At 44.9% G+C, this 16,635-nt stretch overlaps 1 protein-coding gene and 1 pseudogene across 1 annotated transcript; both read right to left on the bottom strand.

The window, feature by feature from the left end:
- Positions 1-260: 260 nt before the first annotated feature.
- Positions 261-552, bottom strand: LOC134383445 (procollagen galactosyltransferase 2-like; annotated as a pseudogene).
- A 10,987-nt stretch (positions 553-11,539) lies between these two features.
- LOC134383441 (liprin-alpha-1-like) lies at positions 11,540-14,807 on the bottom strand. The gene is given in 3 exon segments (XM_063104490.1): positions 11,540-11,749; positions 11,751-13,751; positions 13,887-14,807. Coding segments are annotated over 3 exon segments (3,132 nt in total).
- Between the last annotated feature and the right edge of the window lie 1,828 nt (positions 14,808-16,635).

Below are 16,635 nucleotides of genomic sequence, written 5' to 3'. Positions count from 1 at the left end.
TAAAAGGGAAAGGGAGGGAGTTGAAAGCCCCCCTGAGGGCTGTCCCCAGGCCCCGTCTGGCGGGGAGAGGAGGGACAAGGCCACCCCAAGCCGCACACCACCCTCACGAGCACCGCATTCGCACTCAGACCCGCGTGTCTTTCCCCAGCCTGAGCGCCCGACCCGCTCGGAGCAGCGCAGGCAGTGAGGGGTGTGCGCGCCCGGTGGCCCGCGTGCCCTCCCGCGGCGGCGGCGGCGGCGGCGCGGGACCCCTGCCCAGCTCACCAGATGGCCATCCTGCTCTTGGGGTAGTCCAGCCGCTCCAGACAGCCGAGGAAGTGAGGCAGCGTGTGCGCAGCGTTGCGGCGAGGACGGCCACTAGCACCGTGGCTCTCTGCAAGGGCGACTCGGGAAAAGCCACCGCCTCCTCTTCGTCGTCCTCCGAGTCCGGCTCGGCGGCGAAGCGCGCCCGGCAGCTGCCGCGGAGCAGGGCCGAGGAGAGGAGCAGCAGCGACCAGGCGAGGGTGGCGGCGGGGCGCGCAGCCATGTTCCGGGCCGGGGCGGGCGGCGGGGAGGTCCTGCGGCGAGCGCCAGGCCGGGCTGCGCGAGGGAGCGAGCGGGCTGCGAGGGGCGGCCGGGGCTGCGGCGCGCGCACAGCGGCACCGACGCGGCAGCTCCCGGGACCCTCGCGTCGCCGCTGCACCGCCCAGGCCCTGACGCGGGTGCGCACCGCGTCCCTGCCGCCGCTGGCACTCCTCTGCAGCCAGGCTCGCAGACAGTCGTGGCCGTGGGGCTGTCTGTCCCGGGCCTGCGGAAAGTTCCTCTAGTCCAGGCTCAGCTTACACAGCTGAGGTCTGTGGCTTGCCCCAGAGATGCGAGGTGTGGTCGTGTCTGCCAATGGGCGTGCGTGCGTGTGTGTGTGTGTGTGTGTGTGTGTGTGTGTGTGTGTGTGTGCGCGCGTGCGTGCGTGCGTGTGCGTGTGTGTGTACATAACAGTACAACCCCCCCCAAATTTATTCTGCTTTTGCAAACCGCCGTCTGAAGTCCTTCACAGTGATGCAACGGATCCAGTTTTTCATAATGCACCTACTGACTAATGAGTAGCGCTCTTAAATGGAAAGTCACCCCAGCCATTCACGGCTACGATGAACGATGTTTTAGCTACCACGAAGGCAGAAAAAGTTTGCATTTCCTTATACACTTCTGAAATTCATTGGATATTTTTCCCTTCATACAATCAATGTCACAAGACAGTTAATTTGCAAAGCCCAGTTAAAAAATAAAATCCAATTATATTAAAAAATATCCATTGCTTATAATACTCTTTCTGTGGAAAATTGGTTGAATGGAAAGTCAGGGTTATGCACATACATCCCTTTGTCTCCAGTGCCAGTAGACGGTCCCAACAGTTCCTACATGAGGTTGGAAGTAAGCACTTTCTCTCATATCCCCTCCCCACACTGTTCCAGCACAGGGGCTTCTTTCTGGGACAACAAAACCTCTTTGACTCTCACCCTTAGTGCAGCTGTGGTCAAGACAGAACCTCTGAGGTGAGCAGAGGGCTTCTTGCAGAAAAGCTTCTCAAGGTGTCTGTGGCTCCAGCAGCCAAGAAGAGGAGGAAATAAATGCCTTTGGGACAGCTGTGACATGCTAGAAAGAGCAATGATGCTTGGAGTTGGAGCTGAATTTCCATCTCACTGTGTCACTTATTCTCTACATGACCTTGGAAACTTGACCTCTCTGAACACCTATTTCTTCCTATGTAAAAAAAATTTAAATGCCTACCTCATTTTTTCATTCAACAAACATTTATGAAATTACTAAATGCCAATTATTTGGGTGTTGAGAATCTGGATCCTTCTCCCATGGAAAAAAGGGGCAGAAGGTGGCCTGTACCCCCCCACCCCCATATAGTCCTGCTGGGCCAGAGTTGGCAGAAAGAGAGTCTCTTGGATTGTTTTACTTGCTTATTTTGTCCAGCCTAAAATCCTACAATGTAAAATTCACTTGGATTGGCAATTATGCCAATTTTGACATGCAAATACTTGAGAGAAGAATATTAGGCAATATCTTATGTCATTCCTACATATGTGTGAATTAATTAAATCAGATGTCTTAATCTCAGCACCTAAACTGAGATGCACTATAAGAAGCTTTGGTCAAGGGGACTAAATGGAATCCTCATTTGGATCATGATGACAAAGCACAAAGCAAGTCCTATGAATTTTTGATATGTGGGCTTGAGGACTCTGAGTCCTAGAAAGGGAAGGGATATGGGGGCAGCGACTAAGGCGAGAAGGGCTAAAGTTAAACTGTCTCAATTTCAAAGTTTTGTCTATGCTCTGGCTACATCCGAGAACCATATACTACAAAAATGTTTTAATTCCAAACAAATTTATAAAAATTTAAAACACACTCCTGTACCTCATTTAAAAGAAATAGAAGCGTCCCTTAAGTTGTATTCACTCATTCCTTTAGTCACTCAGTGTCTACTCTGTGCAAGGTACAGGTGCTGGAAATGCATGGGCAATTAAGATATATCCTATGAATGAATAAATACAGTAAATTGTTATATGTGTTATGGTGGGAAAAGGAGCATGAGGAAAGAAGTGAAGATGGTTAGGAAATTCATTAAAGAGATGTCTTTGAACTAAGTATTGAAAAATGAGTATCATGTATTAGGAAAAGAACCGTGGGCAGAAGGGGAGACAGAGGTTGGAATTCCAGGTAGATGGAACTGCAGAATCAAGGAATGAAGCAACATGGCACGCTTGAGAAATTACAATTAGTAGATCATGGCCGGAGGGTAGGATGGGAAGTAGAAAGAGAGAAAGCTGGAAAATTATATCATTTTATATATAATCATTTCTTTAAATCGGGCAAAAGACTTGAATAGACATTTCTCCAGAGGTGATATGCAAATGGCCATGCGCACATGAGAAATTTCTCAACGTTACTAATCATTAGGGAAATGCAAATCAAAACTACAATGAAATTCCACCTCACATCCATTAGGATGGCCACTACCAAAAACCAGAAAATAACAAGTGTCAGTGAGGATGTAGATAAATTGAAACCCCGGTGCACCACTGGTGGGAATATAATACGGTAAAGCTGCTGTGGGAAAGCTGTATGGCAGTTCCTCAAAAAATTAAAAATAGAATTACCATATGATCCATTAATTCCACTTCTGGCATTGTATATATATATATATAATGAAAGCAAGTTCTCAAAGAGATATTTGTACGCCCACGTTTACAGCACCATTATCTACAATAGCTAAAACGTGAAAGCAACCCAAGTGTCCACCGACTTATGAAAGGATAAGCAAAATGTGGTATATACATACAATTGAATATTAATCAGTCTTATAAAGGAAGGAGATTCTGACATATGCTACAACATGTTAACCTTAAGGACATGGTGCTAAATGACATAAGCCAGTCATAAAAAGAGTAATACTGTATGATTCCACTTATAGGAAGTACTTAGAGTGGTCAAAATTGTGGAGTCAGAAAGTAGAATGGTGGTTGCCGGGGGCTGGTGGTAGGGGAAATGGGAAGTTATTTTTTAATGGTTATAGAGTCTCAGTTTTACAAGATGAAAAGAGTTATGGAGATGGATACTGGTGACTGAACTGTACACTTAAAAATGGTTAAGTGGTAAACTTTATATTTTATGTATTTTACCACAATAAAAAAATTGGAAAAATCAATTAATGCAATTTATCATGTTAACAAACTGAAAAAGAAAAACCGTATGATCATCTCAAAAGATGCAGAAAAAAAAAATTTTTACAAGTCCAACATGCATTCTTCACAAAAAATCTCAGCTATGTAGGAATAGACGGAAACTTCCTTAACCTGCTAAAGGGCATCTACAGAAAGCCTGCAGCTAACATCATACTTAATGGAGAAAGACTAAAAGTGTTGCCCCTAAGATCAGAAACAAGACAAGAATGTCAGATCGCATCACTTCTGCTCAGTGTTATACTGGAGGTTTTAGATAGGGCAAGAAGGGAAGAAGGGAAGGAGGGAGACAGGGAGGGAGGGAGGGAAGTAGGAAGGGAAAAATAGAAGAGCAAGGAGGAACACTTAAAACAAGTTAAGTATGCTGTAAGAGATATTTTAACACGGATGTGGCGAGTTGGATTGGTCCTTCTAGGCCAAGGCTCTAAAATTCAATGATTTACTGAAGTTTATTTTACTACAGGATAAAAAAAAATGTTGAAAATTGGGGGAAAAAGAAAAAGAAAAACCACTCATAGTCCACTACCCCACCACACCACTATTAACATTATGGGCATTTCCAATGTGCGTAACTTCCATATGGGTTTGCGCTCAGTCCTCCTCTGTGAGACTCAATATCCATGTTGACAGCAGGTGTTGAATAAATATCTAGAGACAGAGATGGGATATTTTTTGGACCATGAATTGCTTTTGATGCCTTTTCATAGATTTCATGTACAAAGCCAGGTATTATTTAAGGCTGCATATCTGCAACTGTTTATTTACATAAATTGCTAACTTACTATCCCTTTATACTCTAGATTTTAGAAAAAATTTAATATAAAATATTTAAGAAACTGGAATATATCTTATAAGCTAATGTATATGGTATATAATCCACAAACTAATATATTAGTTTAAATATTACTAATAAAATGAATGCCCATATACCCAGCACCCACCTTGAGAAACAGAACATGACCATTAACTTTGAGGCTTAAGGCCCTCTGTGTGTCCCTTCTCTTCTCAATGCTTTGCTCTACTCCCCAGAGATAAGCACTAGACTGAATTTTGTGTTAATCGGTCTCTTTATTTTGCTTAGAACTTTACCTCCTGTGATGATTAATTTTATGCATCAACTTGGCTAGGCTAGGATGCCCAGTTGTTTGGTCAAACCAGTCTAGATGTTGCTGTGAGGTATATTTCAGATGCAATTAATATTTAAATCAGTAATTTTGAATAAAGAAGGTTACCTTTCATAATGTGGGTGGACCTCATCTGATCTGTTGAAAGCCTTAAGAGAAAAGAATGCGATCCCTGAGAAGGAAGGAATTCTGCCTCCAGACTGCTGTTGGATGCAAGACTGCAACAGCAACTGTTTCCTTTGTCTCCAGCCTGCCAGCCTGCCCAGCAGATTTTGGACTTTCCAGCCCCCACAATTGCATGAGCCAATTCCTTAAAATCTTTCTCTCTATATATATATATATCCTATTGCTTCTGTTTCTCTGAAAAGCCCTGACTAATAAACCTCCTAAATATGTACTAGTTTTGCCTGCATTTGACTTTTTTGCATACATACAATTCCCCCATTTAAAGTATACAATTCAATGGTTTTCGGTAGTTATGCAAAATCACCACAATCAATTTTAGTGCATTTTTATCACCCCCGAAAGAAACCTGTCCTCATTTGCAGTCAATCCCATTTCCTCCAACTCTCCCAGCCCTAGCAAAACACTGATCTACTTTCTGTCTCTATAATTCTCTGTTTTAGACATTTCATATAAATGGAATTATACATTATGTGATTCTTTGTGACCTGCTTCTTTCACTTAGAATAATGTTTTCAAGTCCATCCATGTTGTAGCATGTCAGTGCTTTATTCCCTTTTATTGCTAAATAATATTCCACTGTGTGGACATAGCACATTTGATTTATACATTCACCAGTTGATGGACATTTGGGTTATTTCCACTTTGGGGCTATTATGAATAATTCTGCTATATTTGAATTTTATATAATATAAATCATACTTAGAATATTCTTCTGTGACTAACATTTTTGACCATACATTAAGGTTTTTTGAGATTCATTCAAGTTGCTGATTGAAACTATTTTTGAAAATAATTCCTTTTATAAAACTGCACCAAAACCACTCATTTTATTCCACAACCACTAAACAGTACCTCACACTCCATTTTAAAAATACTGCTCTAGGGTATGTATCAGGGAGTAGAACCACAGGATCATAGGATTTGTGCATCCTTTCTTTGCTCTACTTTTCAGCAGACTCCTGGGTTTTGTTGCTAATCTGATGGGTATGTTACAGTATCTTTTTGCCTCAGTTTGCATTTTCTCACTCAACCAATGTGATTGAGCTCCAATTCATGTTTGCTGGCTATTTGTCTTTTCTTCTGTTTATTCCCATTTTTTTCCTAGGGGGTATTTTGTTTTGTTTTGTTTTCTAATTGACTTTCAGGAGTTCTGTACATAGTCTGGGTGTCTTTTCTTTCAATTATGTTTTGCAGATGCCTTCTCCAAGACTATAGCTTCCCCCCCCCACTCTCTTTGGATCAGAAATTTTTAAATGACATATAGTCAAGTTTATCAACCTTTTTCATGTGGTTGGTTAGTTTTGTTTAAGAAATCCATCTCTATCTTGGTGTTGTAAAATATTCTTTTACATTTTCTGCTAAAAGGTTAAGAGTATTTGCCTCCACACCATGTATTGAATCATCCTTTCTTTTCTTCCCTTCCCACATCTGCAATGTCACCTCTGTCCATACTTGTATAGGTCTATTCCTTGGCTGGCTATTTTGTTCCACTGGTTTATTTACCTATACCTATACCAATGTCACATACACTTAATCACAGACCTTTATAAGAAGTTCCCTACATTTGTCCATCAGATGGGTATTGCTTATTTGGGGTCCTTCATGCCCATATTTCAGAATCAGCTTATCAGGTATTAGTGGGATTTTGTTTGGGATTGCTTGAATCTATAGATCAATTTATAGATGGATGAAATTGCCACACTTACAACATTGAATCTTTCTCTCCGGAAACATTGTCTCTCTACGTATTTAGGTCTTCTCTTATGACCTTCAGTGACATTCATAATGTTCTCCATAAAGGTCTTGCTTGTATTTGTCTTAGGTATCTTATTTTTGTTGTTTTGTTCTACATGTAAGCTTTAAAGTGAATATACTATATCCTGATTTTGTAAATGGATAATTTATATCACACTCTTAAATTTATGGAAAAAGCTGAGGGAACATCATCTGGTTCATTCTAAATTCTTTTTTATATGATGGAGATCCCTCATATATGTTCATGCATATGAATAATAAAATATAGTTTTCTAAATACTTTACTAAAAGTATTAGCATCTAATTAAAAGTATTAACATCTCATCTATTCTTGAAACACAGAGAACAGATATTTGTATGCTTTGTGTACAAACACAAGATATACATGAACATTCCTGCAATCAGTGAATGAAAAGCTGATCCAGAATGCTAGCCTACATTTTTCTGCTTGGGATCACTGTCTTATACAATACTGTGTAACAGCTTTTTTCTTTTTCTTTCTTTTTTTTTTTTTTTGAAACACACTGAAGATTCACATCACAATTCAATGTTTGATTCTCCTTTTGAGGCTCTAACTGAATTAGTATGTCTCTGCCTAGACACTACAGATTGTTTTGTAGGAATAAAATGGTCTGACTCAGGATATCAAGTTGGGTAATCAGTACAGCAAGTGCCAGACTTCAATGAATCTGATTAAATACAGTATACTTAGGGGGGATTTTATTTGCTGTTACTTTCCTAGCTTTTTCCCTAGCCACTGTGGGTCTCCACTTTGAGAGTTACCCTGGGTTCGGGGAGGGGACCTGAACCCCATCCCCCCAATCACTGTCTTCCTGCAAGGCCAAGACTTTGGGGGCTTGAGGCTCTTTCTTTTTCCTGGGGCAGTTTCGAACCCAGTGTCCTCTCTCCTTACAGTACACACATTGATCCTTCGCCAGGGGTTCCTTTTTATTGCCTGGCACCATTTTATTGGGCTCCCTAGTCTCCCTAACTGCAGTGGCCAGAAGTTTGTGAAAATTTTTTTCTTGGCACTTTTCTCTTTTTATTTCCTTTGCTTCTTCTGACTCTCTGTTATGATAAACCTTTTCAGCCACCTGCACTAATTCTCTTAATGACTTATCTTGCAACCCTTCCAGTCTCTGCAGTTTCTTCCTGATGTCCCTACTAGACTGGTCAATAAAAGCGACTGTCACTGTAGCCTTATGCTCTTCACTACCAGGATCATACGGGGTGAACCGAAGGAATGCCTCCATGAGTCTCTCCAGGAATGTTGATGGAGACTCATCGGGCCCCTGAGTTATCTCTCTTACCTTAGTCAAATTGGTGGGGCGTTTTACTGCCCCTCGGAGACCTGCCATGAGAGCCTGGCGGTAGACCTTCAGGTGCTCCCTACCTTCTGCCGAGTTGAAGTCCCAGTTTGTTCTGATTAACAGGAACCCTGCATCTATAACATCAGGGAGGAGGGTAGGTCCCCCATCGTCTCCTGGCACATTCTTTCGAGCTTCCAGGAGGATTCGTTGTCTCTCCTTGGTAGTGAACAGGACCTGTAGAAGCTGCTGGCAGTCATCCCAGGTGGGCTGATGAGTAAATAGGAGAGATTCTACAAGGTTAGTGAGACCCTGGGGGTTTTCAGAGAAAGGGGGATTCTGAGATTTCCAGTTGTAAAGATCGGAGGAAGAGAAAGGCCAGTACGGTAAGGGCTGGTTGCCCTCTTCATCAGGGGGCCGTAAGCCCGCAGGGGGGAGATAGGAAGAGCATCTGGAGGGCCCACTCGTTCACTGCGTGTCCCCTGAGCAGGCCCTCCCTCGGATTCATTTTCTGGTGGGTCCTCCTCTGGTGGAGCGGACGGCTGGCTGCCTGTGATCGGAAAGAAGGATTGGGAGGGAGATGGGGGTCAGGAAGAAGCCAGTCCGGGCCGGTGGACGGCAGGACCTCCGGTTTCTTTTTTACTTCTTGGAGAGCAAACACAGCCATTGGACCTGTTAAGGGAACAAAGGGACGGACCCACGGAGGAGGATCCGTGACTAAATCTTCCCAGACAATGATATAACATGCATGGCCTAGGAGATTTTCAGAATTGAAAATTTTTCTTTTTACCGCTTTGATCAACGGCAGAGAGAAGGGACCTTCAGCAGGCCATCTGAGCTGGAAAGCTGGCCACTCCAAAGAACAAAGTGTTACCCATTTATTCTTTCTAACTGGCACAGACAAATCATTAGCTCTTTCCTTCACGTCATTCCAGTATTTCAGAGTCAGGCTCAAAGGGGTTGAGACAGTCTGCCCCATGTCGCCCCAGAAAATCATCAGTCCCCACACACACACAACCAGACAGACAAAAAACAAAACACCGATGCGCCCCTGCCTCGAGCGCCACAACCAGATTATCAGAGAACTCGGGAGGGGTCTCTTTCCTAGAGATCTCCCTTGGAGCCGAACATGTTCATCTCCTGCAGAGGAATCTGGAGCGTCCTCCAGGACTCCTGTGGCTGCGGCGTGCCGGCACGTCTGCCCCACTGCTTGACCACTACAGATGGCTCCGCTTTGGAGCCTCAGAAAATCTAAAATCAGACCGGTGATTCCGTCCTGGAGCCACCGAAACTAGATTATAATAGACAGCTTACAGCCAACAACAAAAGAAACAGACACAGTCAGACAGACAACCGCGGTACCAGCTCGAGCGATCCTCCGTTCTCTAGTCTTTGGTCCCAGGGAGAGCGAGCTGATCCCAGACGAGCCCCCAAAAATGTAAGACCCATGTACCAAGCACAAATCCTACATGCCGAAGTGGCTCGCCTCACAAAGACCACAAGAACAGGACCGCTGCAATCAGCAAGAGGGATTTTATTTTTCCATCATGCTGGGATGCTTTGCCTTTCGGAAAAGCCCCCCCAGTTTACAACGCAAGCACTTTTTATACAGTTTTTCTTGAAGAGATCTTTATGACAGGATGAGTTGTCGGTTATCAGTGGCACCCTTGGATTTATGGGCAGACTCTAGCAGGCTTGTACCCCGGTAGATCTGTGGTGCCTTTAGATTTACAGGTGGCATTTAGTAGGCTGGTAACCCTGATAACAGCACTTCTTTCAATCGTATATCATCCTTGGTGCCTGGCAAGGAGGCTTTTAGATAAGGAACCAGCCTGTCCGGGGGACCATGGGGGGGCATGCCCCTCCTGGAATGTTTAGTGTACTTGGGCCCCCTGCTGCTTAATAGCCCCTTCGAAGCTGCTTTACATTTCAACAGCCCCTTAGAAGCTGCTATACATAAAATGCCTTTAGATATGTTTCCCCATATTAGCAAGCATTTGCAGAAGCGAATTGCACAGGTTAAAGCATTTGCAGAAGCAAATTGCACAGGTTAAAGCTATACTAGCAAATTGTGCAGGTTAGAGCTATATTTTTCCATTACTAAAATCCCACAAAATCTTCTACCAGTGTTATGAAGTGTGATTCTCATTGGCTGGGAAATCAACGTGTACAGCAGATCCCATTGTGCTCGGTTCCTACCCTCTCTTTCTATTCTTCAGCTACACAGTTCTTCAAGTCTCTTTAAAATTCGTGTTTGGCTCTCTGCCACCTCAGGACCTTTGCCTCCGCTGTCGCCCCAGAGTCTTCCCCCTGCTGACGCCTCCTAACCCTTACGATCCCAGCTTTAGCTTTATTTCCTCTGGGAAGCTCTCCCTGAAGCCTTGGCCAGGTTAGCTCCCTCTGAAGTTAAATGCTTCCGTGGGGCTCAACTTCCCTATTCTGACAGTCATCACATAAATAATTAGTTTTTGTAAATATAAATAAAGAGTACTCAATAAATATCAGTTTAATTAGTGAATTAATTCTACCCAGGAGTCTGTTTTCTTAGAAGGAAAACCTTAGAAGCTGCATTAGTAGGTTGCACACGTTGCCATCTGAGCGTGTCTTCCTTCCTCTATGGGCCACTGCAGTGGGTTGGAAAAGGCTCATGCACTGTGGTTCTACATATTGCCAAGGGTGCCTGAGGTGGACAACACAGTTCTAGTTGTCCCCTCGGCTGTCTGGTTTGGACTCCTGCCCCTGGCCACCTACTCCCTGTGCTTACAAGATTTACACCTCCCCTTGAGACAGAAGTTTTGCTCTGTAACCCACCAAAGATGACTGTAAGAGGAGGTCCTGTCCTGGCTTATCTCCTTCCTGAGTTTAGATTATGTCACAATCTTAATCTTTCCATTTGGTTTCTGAAATTGCTTTTTTAGTCTTCACATACAAGAATCATCTCTTGGAGTTAATACTTTTAAAAAAATTTATTTTATTTTATTTATTTATTTTTTTCTTTTCTGTAATGGTTTATCATTAAAAAATTAAACAATAATAATTACAATAAATGTATAATTTACAAAAGCCCTATATTTGTCCATAGGATTTATACATATAAGCATTACAGTACATTCATTTGAAAAACTAAAATTAGGTATAAGAACATGAATTGATATGAAAGGATATTTATAGCATGGATAGACAAGAAAAAGTAAGTAACTATATAAATGAAGAGTCATAAGTTTACATAAATATAAGAAGCATTAAATTCTAAAATATTTTCTCGATGGTATTCATGAATTTTTCACTAATTAAAAACTCTGTAATAAAATATCTTAGGGTCCATATAACAAGTATTAAGAGATTAAAGATTCCATTGCATTCTAAAATGTGGTCTTTGCTGGATTCAAAATGCTGCGTAATCATCTGTAGAAGTAGTGTGGGTAAACAGCAGGAGGCTTTAGCAGGAGTAAATCCTGACTGTGGGAGAATCCAACCTCTGTGTTCCTGACACACTGCCGTCCATCTGCATGTTCTTTGGCTGCGTGGAGGGTGAAGACATAGAAGAAGTAACCTGCAAGTTTGCAGAGAGAGTCCCTGCTGATGCAGCAGCTAAGCCATGAATGTCCTTTGGTCTAAATTTTTTTCTCCATGAAGGTGCTCTCCTAAATGCTTTTATCATCGTCCTCATCAAACCTTCTGTCAGTCCCCATGAGCAAAAGGTTGTTAAATTCTCTTTGTAAGACAGCACGAGCCTGTGTATTCCGCGTTGGGATCCGTAACAATAGCGCCAGTGCGTTGAAGTCAAAGGTTTCATCTAAGGCCAGAAGGGCACCGTGAACGCCACTCCCTAAAAGATTGTTTGCATATGCTTTAAGGCCAATTGACAGGATCCAGCGAATCACTCGATCATTGCTCCAAACAAGCACATCTTTTACTTCATGCTGACTTTCTTCTCTTTTTCTTTCCAGTTCTTTTCGGTCATAGTTTAATCTTCTCAGGCACATCATTCCACACTGGAAACTGTTTCTGTGGAAACCGTCGACCATTTTCAGCTGCCCGCGGAGGTCCTTCTTGGTCAGGTGGTCCAGCATCCTGGCATCCACCAGGCACTGCATGAAGTAGCTGCAGTACTGAGGGAGGCCCAGGCTGGGCAGCCACTCGTTCCCAATCCACTTGTGGTTCATGTCCCCATTTGCGAGTGTCGTTCGTGACGTGGGAGGGGCGGACAGGCTGGTAAGAGACATGATCTCTTGGATGGCCAGCCTCAGCTTCAGCCTATGCAGGGGGTTGCTGATGCCGATCTCACGCTTCATCTCGGTGTCCGACAGGGTTGACATGATGGCCCCGCTCTTCACGTTGGCTCGGCAGGCAGCCACATACCAGGCGGGCATCCCCACCCAGAGCTCCAACCACACAACTACAGTCGGCCCATCCCACTGGGCAAAAGGCAAACCTTGTCTTCGGGCTTCATCGAGCAATTCATGCTTTTTTGGAAGTTTACGACTTTTTTCAGCCTGTCCTCCCAATTTGCTCAGTGACAAGGCATCTTGAGATGCATTATCTGTCTTTGAAACAGCAGGGTGTCGTAATGATTCTTTGCCAGCTTGACCAGGTCGGCCCTTTTCTTTCTTGCCAAACAAGCGGCTGATAGAGGACTTGATGCCCTTCTTCTTTGGGGCTTTGTGGCGCGAGTCCTGGCTGCTGTTACTACTGCTGGGATTGCTCACGGGACCGTCCTGGGAGCCTGTCGAGTTTCTCACGTCCATGGCGTCCTCATCTTCACCATCAGACACATCGACATCGCTCTCAAAAGCTTGTGCTGCATTTGCTAAGACACTAGCCTGTTGGGCACGTTCCCAATCCTCTTCATTAAGAGTTTGTACCTTGGAAGGCTCATCCCGTAGAGCAGCTAGGCGGCCTTTCTGGGGGCGCCGCAACACTGCACTGGTGCTGTAGGAATCTGTGTGACTGTCTGCCACAGGGCACCTGAAATCTGGGACACTGCCCAAGTGGGGTCGGCCATGATGAAGTGAAGCACCTCTTAGTCTCATTTGGTCTAGTTCAGCCCTCAATGCTTCAATGATTAAGACCAGCTGATCCTTATCATGTTGTGTATCTTCCAATTGCTTTTTTGCATTTTCAACTTCTCCTAACAGAGAATTCTTTTCTTCTAGAGCAGCCATTCTCTCTTTCAGATGAAGCTGGAGCCTCTCATTAGATTCTGAAAGAAGCTTGTCAACAGTGTCTGATAAACGTCTATTATGCTCTTCATTCATTTTTTCTCTCTGCCTTGCCTGCTGCAGTTCTTGGTTCTTTTCCTCCAGCTGCGCCTCCATCTGTCTTAACCTTTCTTCAGTGTTGCCCTGTCTCTCTTCAGCCTTCGAGAGCGCTGCCACCCTCTGCGCCAGCTCCGCCTCCACCTCCGGGAGTGTCTCGGCTTTCCTCATGGTCTGCTGCAGCTTTTGCTCCACTAATTCCAGCCGTTCCTGTAACTGGTGGTTTTTATCCTCAGTCTGGCGATGCATAGAATCTTTGTTTGCAATTGCGTTTTCAAGTTTATCATTGATGTCATGCACAGACATGGCTTTACGCTGTGCAGCGAGGGAGCATTTTTCAAGAGTAGTGATTGTCTCTTCCATGTCTTCCTTTTGGACCATGGCTTCTCGAATGTCCCATTGCAATTTCGTGTTCATCTCCTCAGATTTGATCAAGTCTTCCCTGGCTGTGAAGAGATCTTCCTCCAGCTCTGCCATGTGACTGATTCTCTCTTCCATGTTTTCATTTTGGGCCATGGCTTCACGAATGTCCCTTTGCAATTTCAAGTTCATCTCCTCAGATTTGATCAAGTCTTCCCTGGCAGTGTAGAGATCTTCCTCCAGCTCTGCCACGTGACTGGAGAGGGCGGCCAGTTGCTCTTTCATTTGGCTCTGCTCCCTCAATTGCTTGTCTATGACTTCCTGGAGCTCTATTACTTTAGCAAGGTCCTCCTCGTGGCTTAACGAACCATCAGAAGATCTCTTTCCATTCGTGCTCGGGGTATTTTCTTGTTCATGGTTCATGTCAAGTGCTCCATCTGTTAGTGTTTTTTTCTGCTTATTCCATTCTTTAAGAATCATTAGCTCTTTGTGTGTGGCACCTAATTCTTCTTCTAACAAACCACACCTTTCAAGTGCTACTCGTAATCTGTCTCTCATCTTTTCATCCAGAGCTTTGTGGTGCTCAAACAACGACTTCAGTGCTTTGAGCACTTCGACTTCGCTGGACACACCTGCTGGGGACTGTGCCTGTCTCTTCACCACAGTCATCCTGAGAGACCTCTCGTGCCTAGAGACAAGGCATTCCAGATGTTCTAAAAGCAGCCTGGTGTTGTTCCTTTCTGCTTTCAGTTCAGCAATTTCTTCTTCCCTTTCAAGGAGCTCCTCCCTGCATACATTCAGTTCCTTCGTAAGTGCAGCAAACTCCTGTGGAAGTGCAGTTTTGAGCTGTTTCTGCAAGGAATCTCTTTCATGACCAACATCGTGTAATTTCCCCTGGGTTAATGCCAGCGTTTCTTGAGTCTCTCTAAGAGTGTCAAGAAGTCGGTCCCTTTCTTTTAGCGTGGAGACCATCAACTGTTCTATATGTGAATCTGCGTCTGCCTGTGAAGGGGAGCTGGATGCATGGCTCCCACTTCCTCCTGGGGAGCCTTCCGCTTCACTGATGGTTGGCATCACCTCACGCATCATCTGCAAATGAAAGACCCAGACTAGAATCATTAAGAGCAGAATACAGGTTCCTGTAAATCTGCAATTTCATAAGCATCTGCAGCTAATAAATGAAAGGTTCACAGCCTCTTTATTCTCAGATCTGTTACACTTTGTATGCAAATAAGTTGGGAAAGCATACACCGGCAAATACCAAGTGCAGGAACACACACCATGAAGATACTCACGGGGACAATAAGCCCGTGAAGGGGTCAAGGCCAGAGGACTGCCCCTCACATAAATAGCAAACCCAGCAGTATTTTGTTCGCAAAGCTGTACTTTTTAGTTGTTGAGAACAAGTGTGCTTCGGGTACCTATTTTTCCAACTTCCCGGTGTCGGGAGAGCAAGTCAAACACACATGCCACCCAGTCACTTTTCAGGAAAAGCATAGCAGGAGCACAGAGCCCGCAGCACTGACAGGTACAGAACCCATCAGGCATCTTATAGGAATGTGTGCAGTCAGCTCCTGGGAAGGACTGACGGCTCCCTGAATTCTTGGGCTGGATTTGGTGAGCACTAAAGGAACAGGAGTCGTGAAGGGTTGGGAGAGGTTTCTCCAGTGGTTGGTCGGTCAACCTAACTTACCTCAGTTTCCAGCCCAAAGTCAAATTCCACGATGGAAATAGAGCCAGCAGGTCCGGACAGCCGGGGACGGCTAGGAGGGAAGGAAAAGTGATAGGTGAGTCGATGAGAGGAGATGAAGTGTCGCCAACACACAGACGGGGCGAGGGCAAGGGGGCCGCTTCTGAGGGTCCGGGCCGCAGTCCGGGCACGGCGGACCCCTGGCGCCCCTCAAGGTGAGGCTGACCCCCGGCCCAGCCGCGTCCCGCTCTCTGTGCCCGAATCAGGTGCTGCAGAAGCCGCGGCCACCACGGCACTGACGAGGCACTGAAGACCGTTTCCAAGGAGCCTGCACCAGCTGGGGTTCTAGAACCCATGCTGGGTCCCGGCTCGTGGGGCCGGGGGAAGGGCGGCACGTGGCCCCGAGAGCGCGTCCCTTCAGCCCCAGTCACTAAGGCCGGCTTGTGGCCGGACACTGGAAGAGCCTCTTGGAGTTAATAGTATAATTTGATGTCTTTGCATTGATCTGTCCCAGGGAGGATGCCTCAGGGTGTGTGTACATATGTGCCCACATGTGTGCATGATCTGTGCATGCGTATGCATGTGTGTGCCCACACGTGTGCATATGTGCGTGCGTGGGTGCCATACATGTGCACTCAGCATTTGTTCACGGCGATTATCATCTTCCAGCGGGCCTGGAGCCCTATGCGTTGCAGCACACTTTGTATTCTATGTCATTTTTCCTATGATAGGTAGCAAATTGTTTGAGTTGATTTCCATGAGTGCTGATTGATTTTCACCAAACCATTTTACCTCTTTCAGTCTCTTCCTTTTGTGACTTTTGGCAGGTAGTTGCAGACCTAACAATTGTCTCTCTCTCCAGGTGCCTCAAAATGTCCTTATTGTCATTGTGTCATTTGAAATCACAGCTAATCAGTCAGGTGGATGAAGGCAGGTGTTTTTATGTCTCTTCTCCAGATAGGGGTCAGTGGCGTTAGCGGACCTGTTCTGGTTCCCGCAGTTCACAGGTGGCACAGCTAGGGTGAGAAGTCAGGTTTTCCTCCTGCAAGCCTCCTTTCCTGTTTTGTGCACAGAGAGGTGTCTGTAACACACCGTTCAGTGACAAACCCATGCTGACTCGTATGTACATGGCAGGTGTGTTTAAATATGTACACACATCCACAGAAAGGTCTAGAAGAACATACTCCAATCTGTTGAAAAAAGGTCACGGGATGGGATTAGAATGAA

The sequence above is a fragment of the Cynocephalus volans genome, chromosome 8, assembly GCF_027409185.1.
Source record: "Cynocephalus volans isolate mCynVol1 chromosome 8, mCynVol1.pri, whole genome shotgun sequence".
In the NCBI taxonomy this organism is placed as follows: domain Eukaryota; kingdom Metazoa; phylum Chordata; class Mammalia; order Dermoptera; family Cynocephalidae; genus Cynocephalus; species Cynocephalus volans.
The sequence above is the reverse complement of the archived record's forward strand: the minus strand, read 5'-3'. Positions and strand labels throughout refer to the sequence as shown.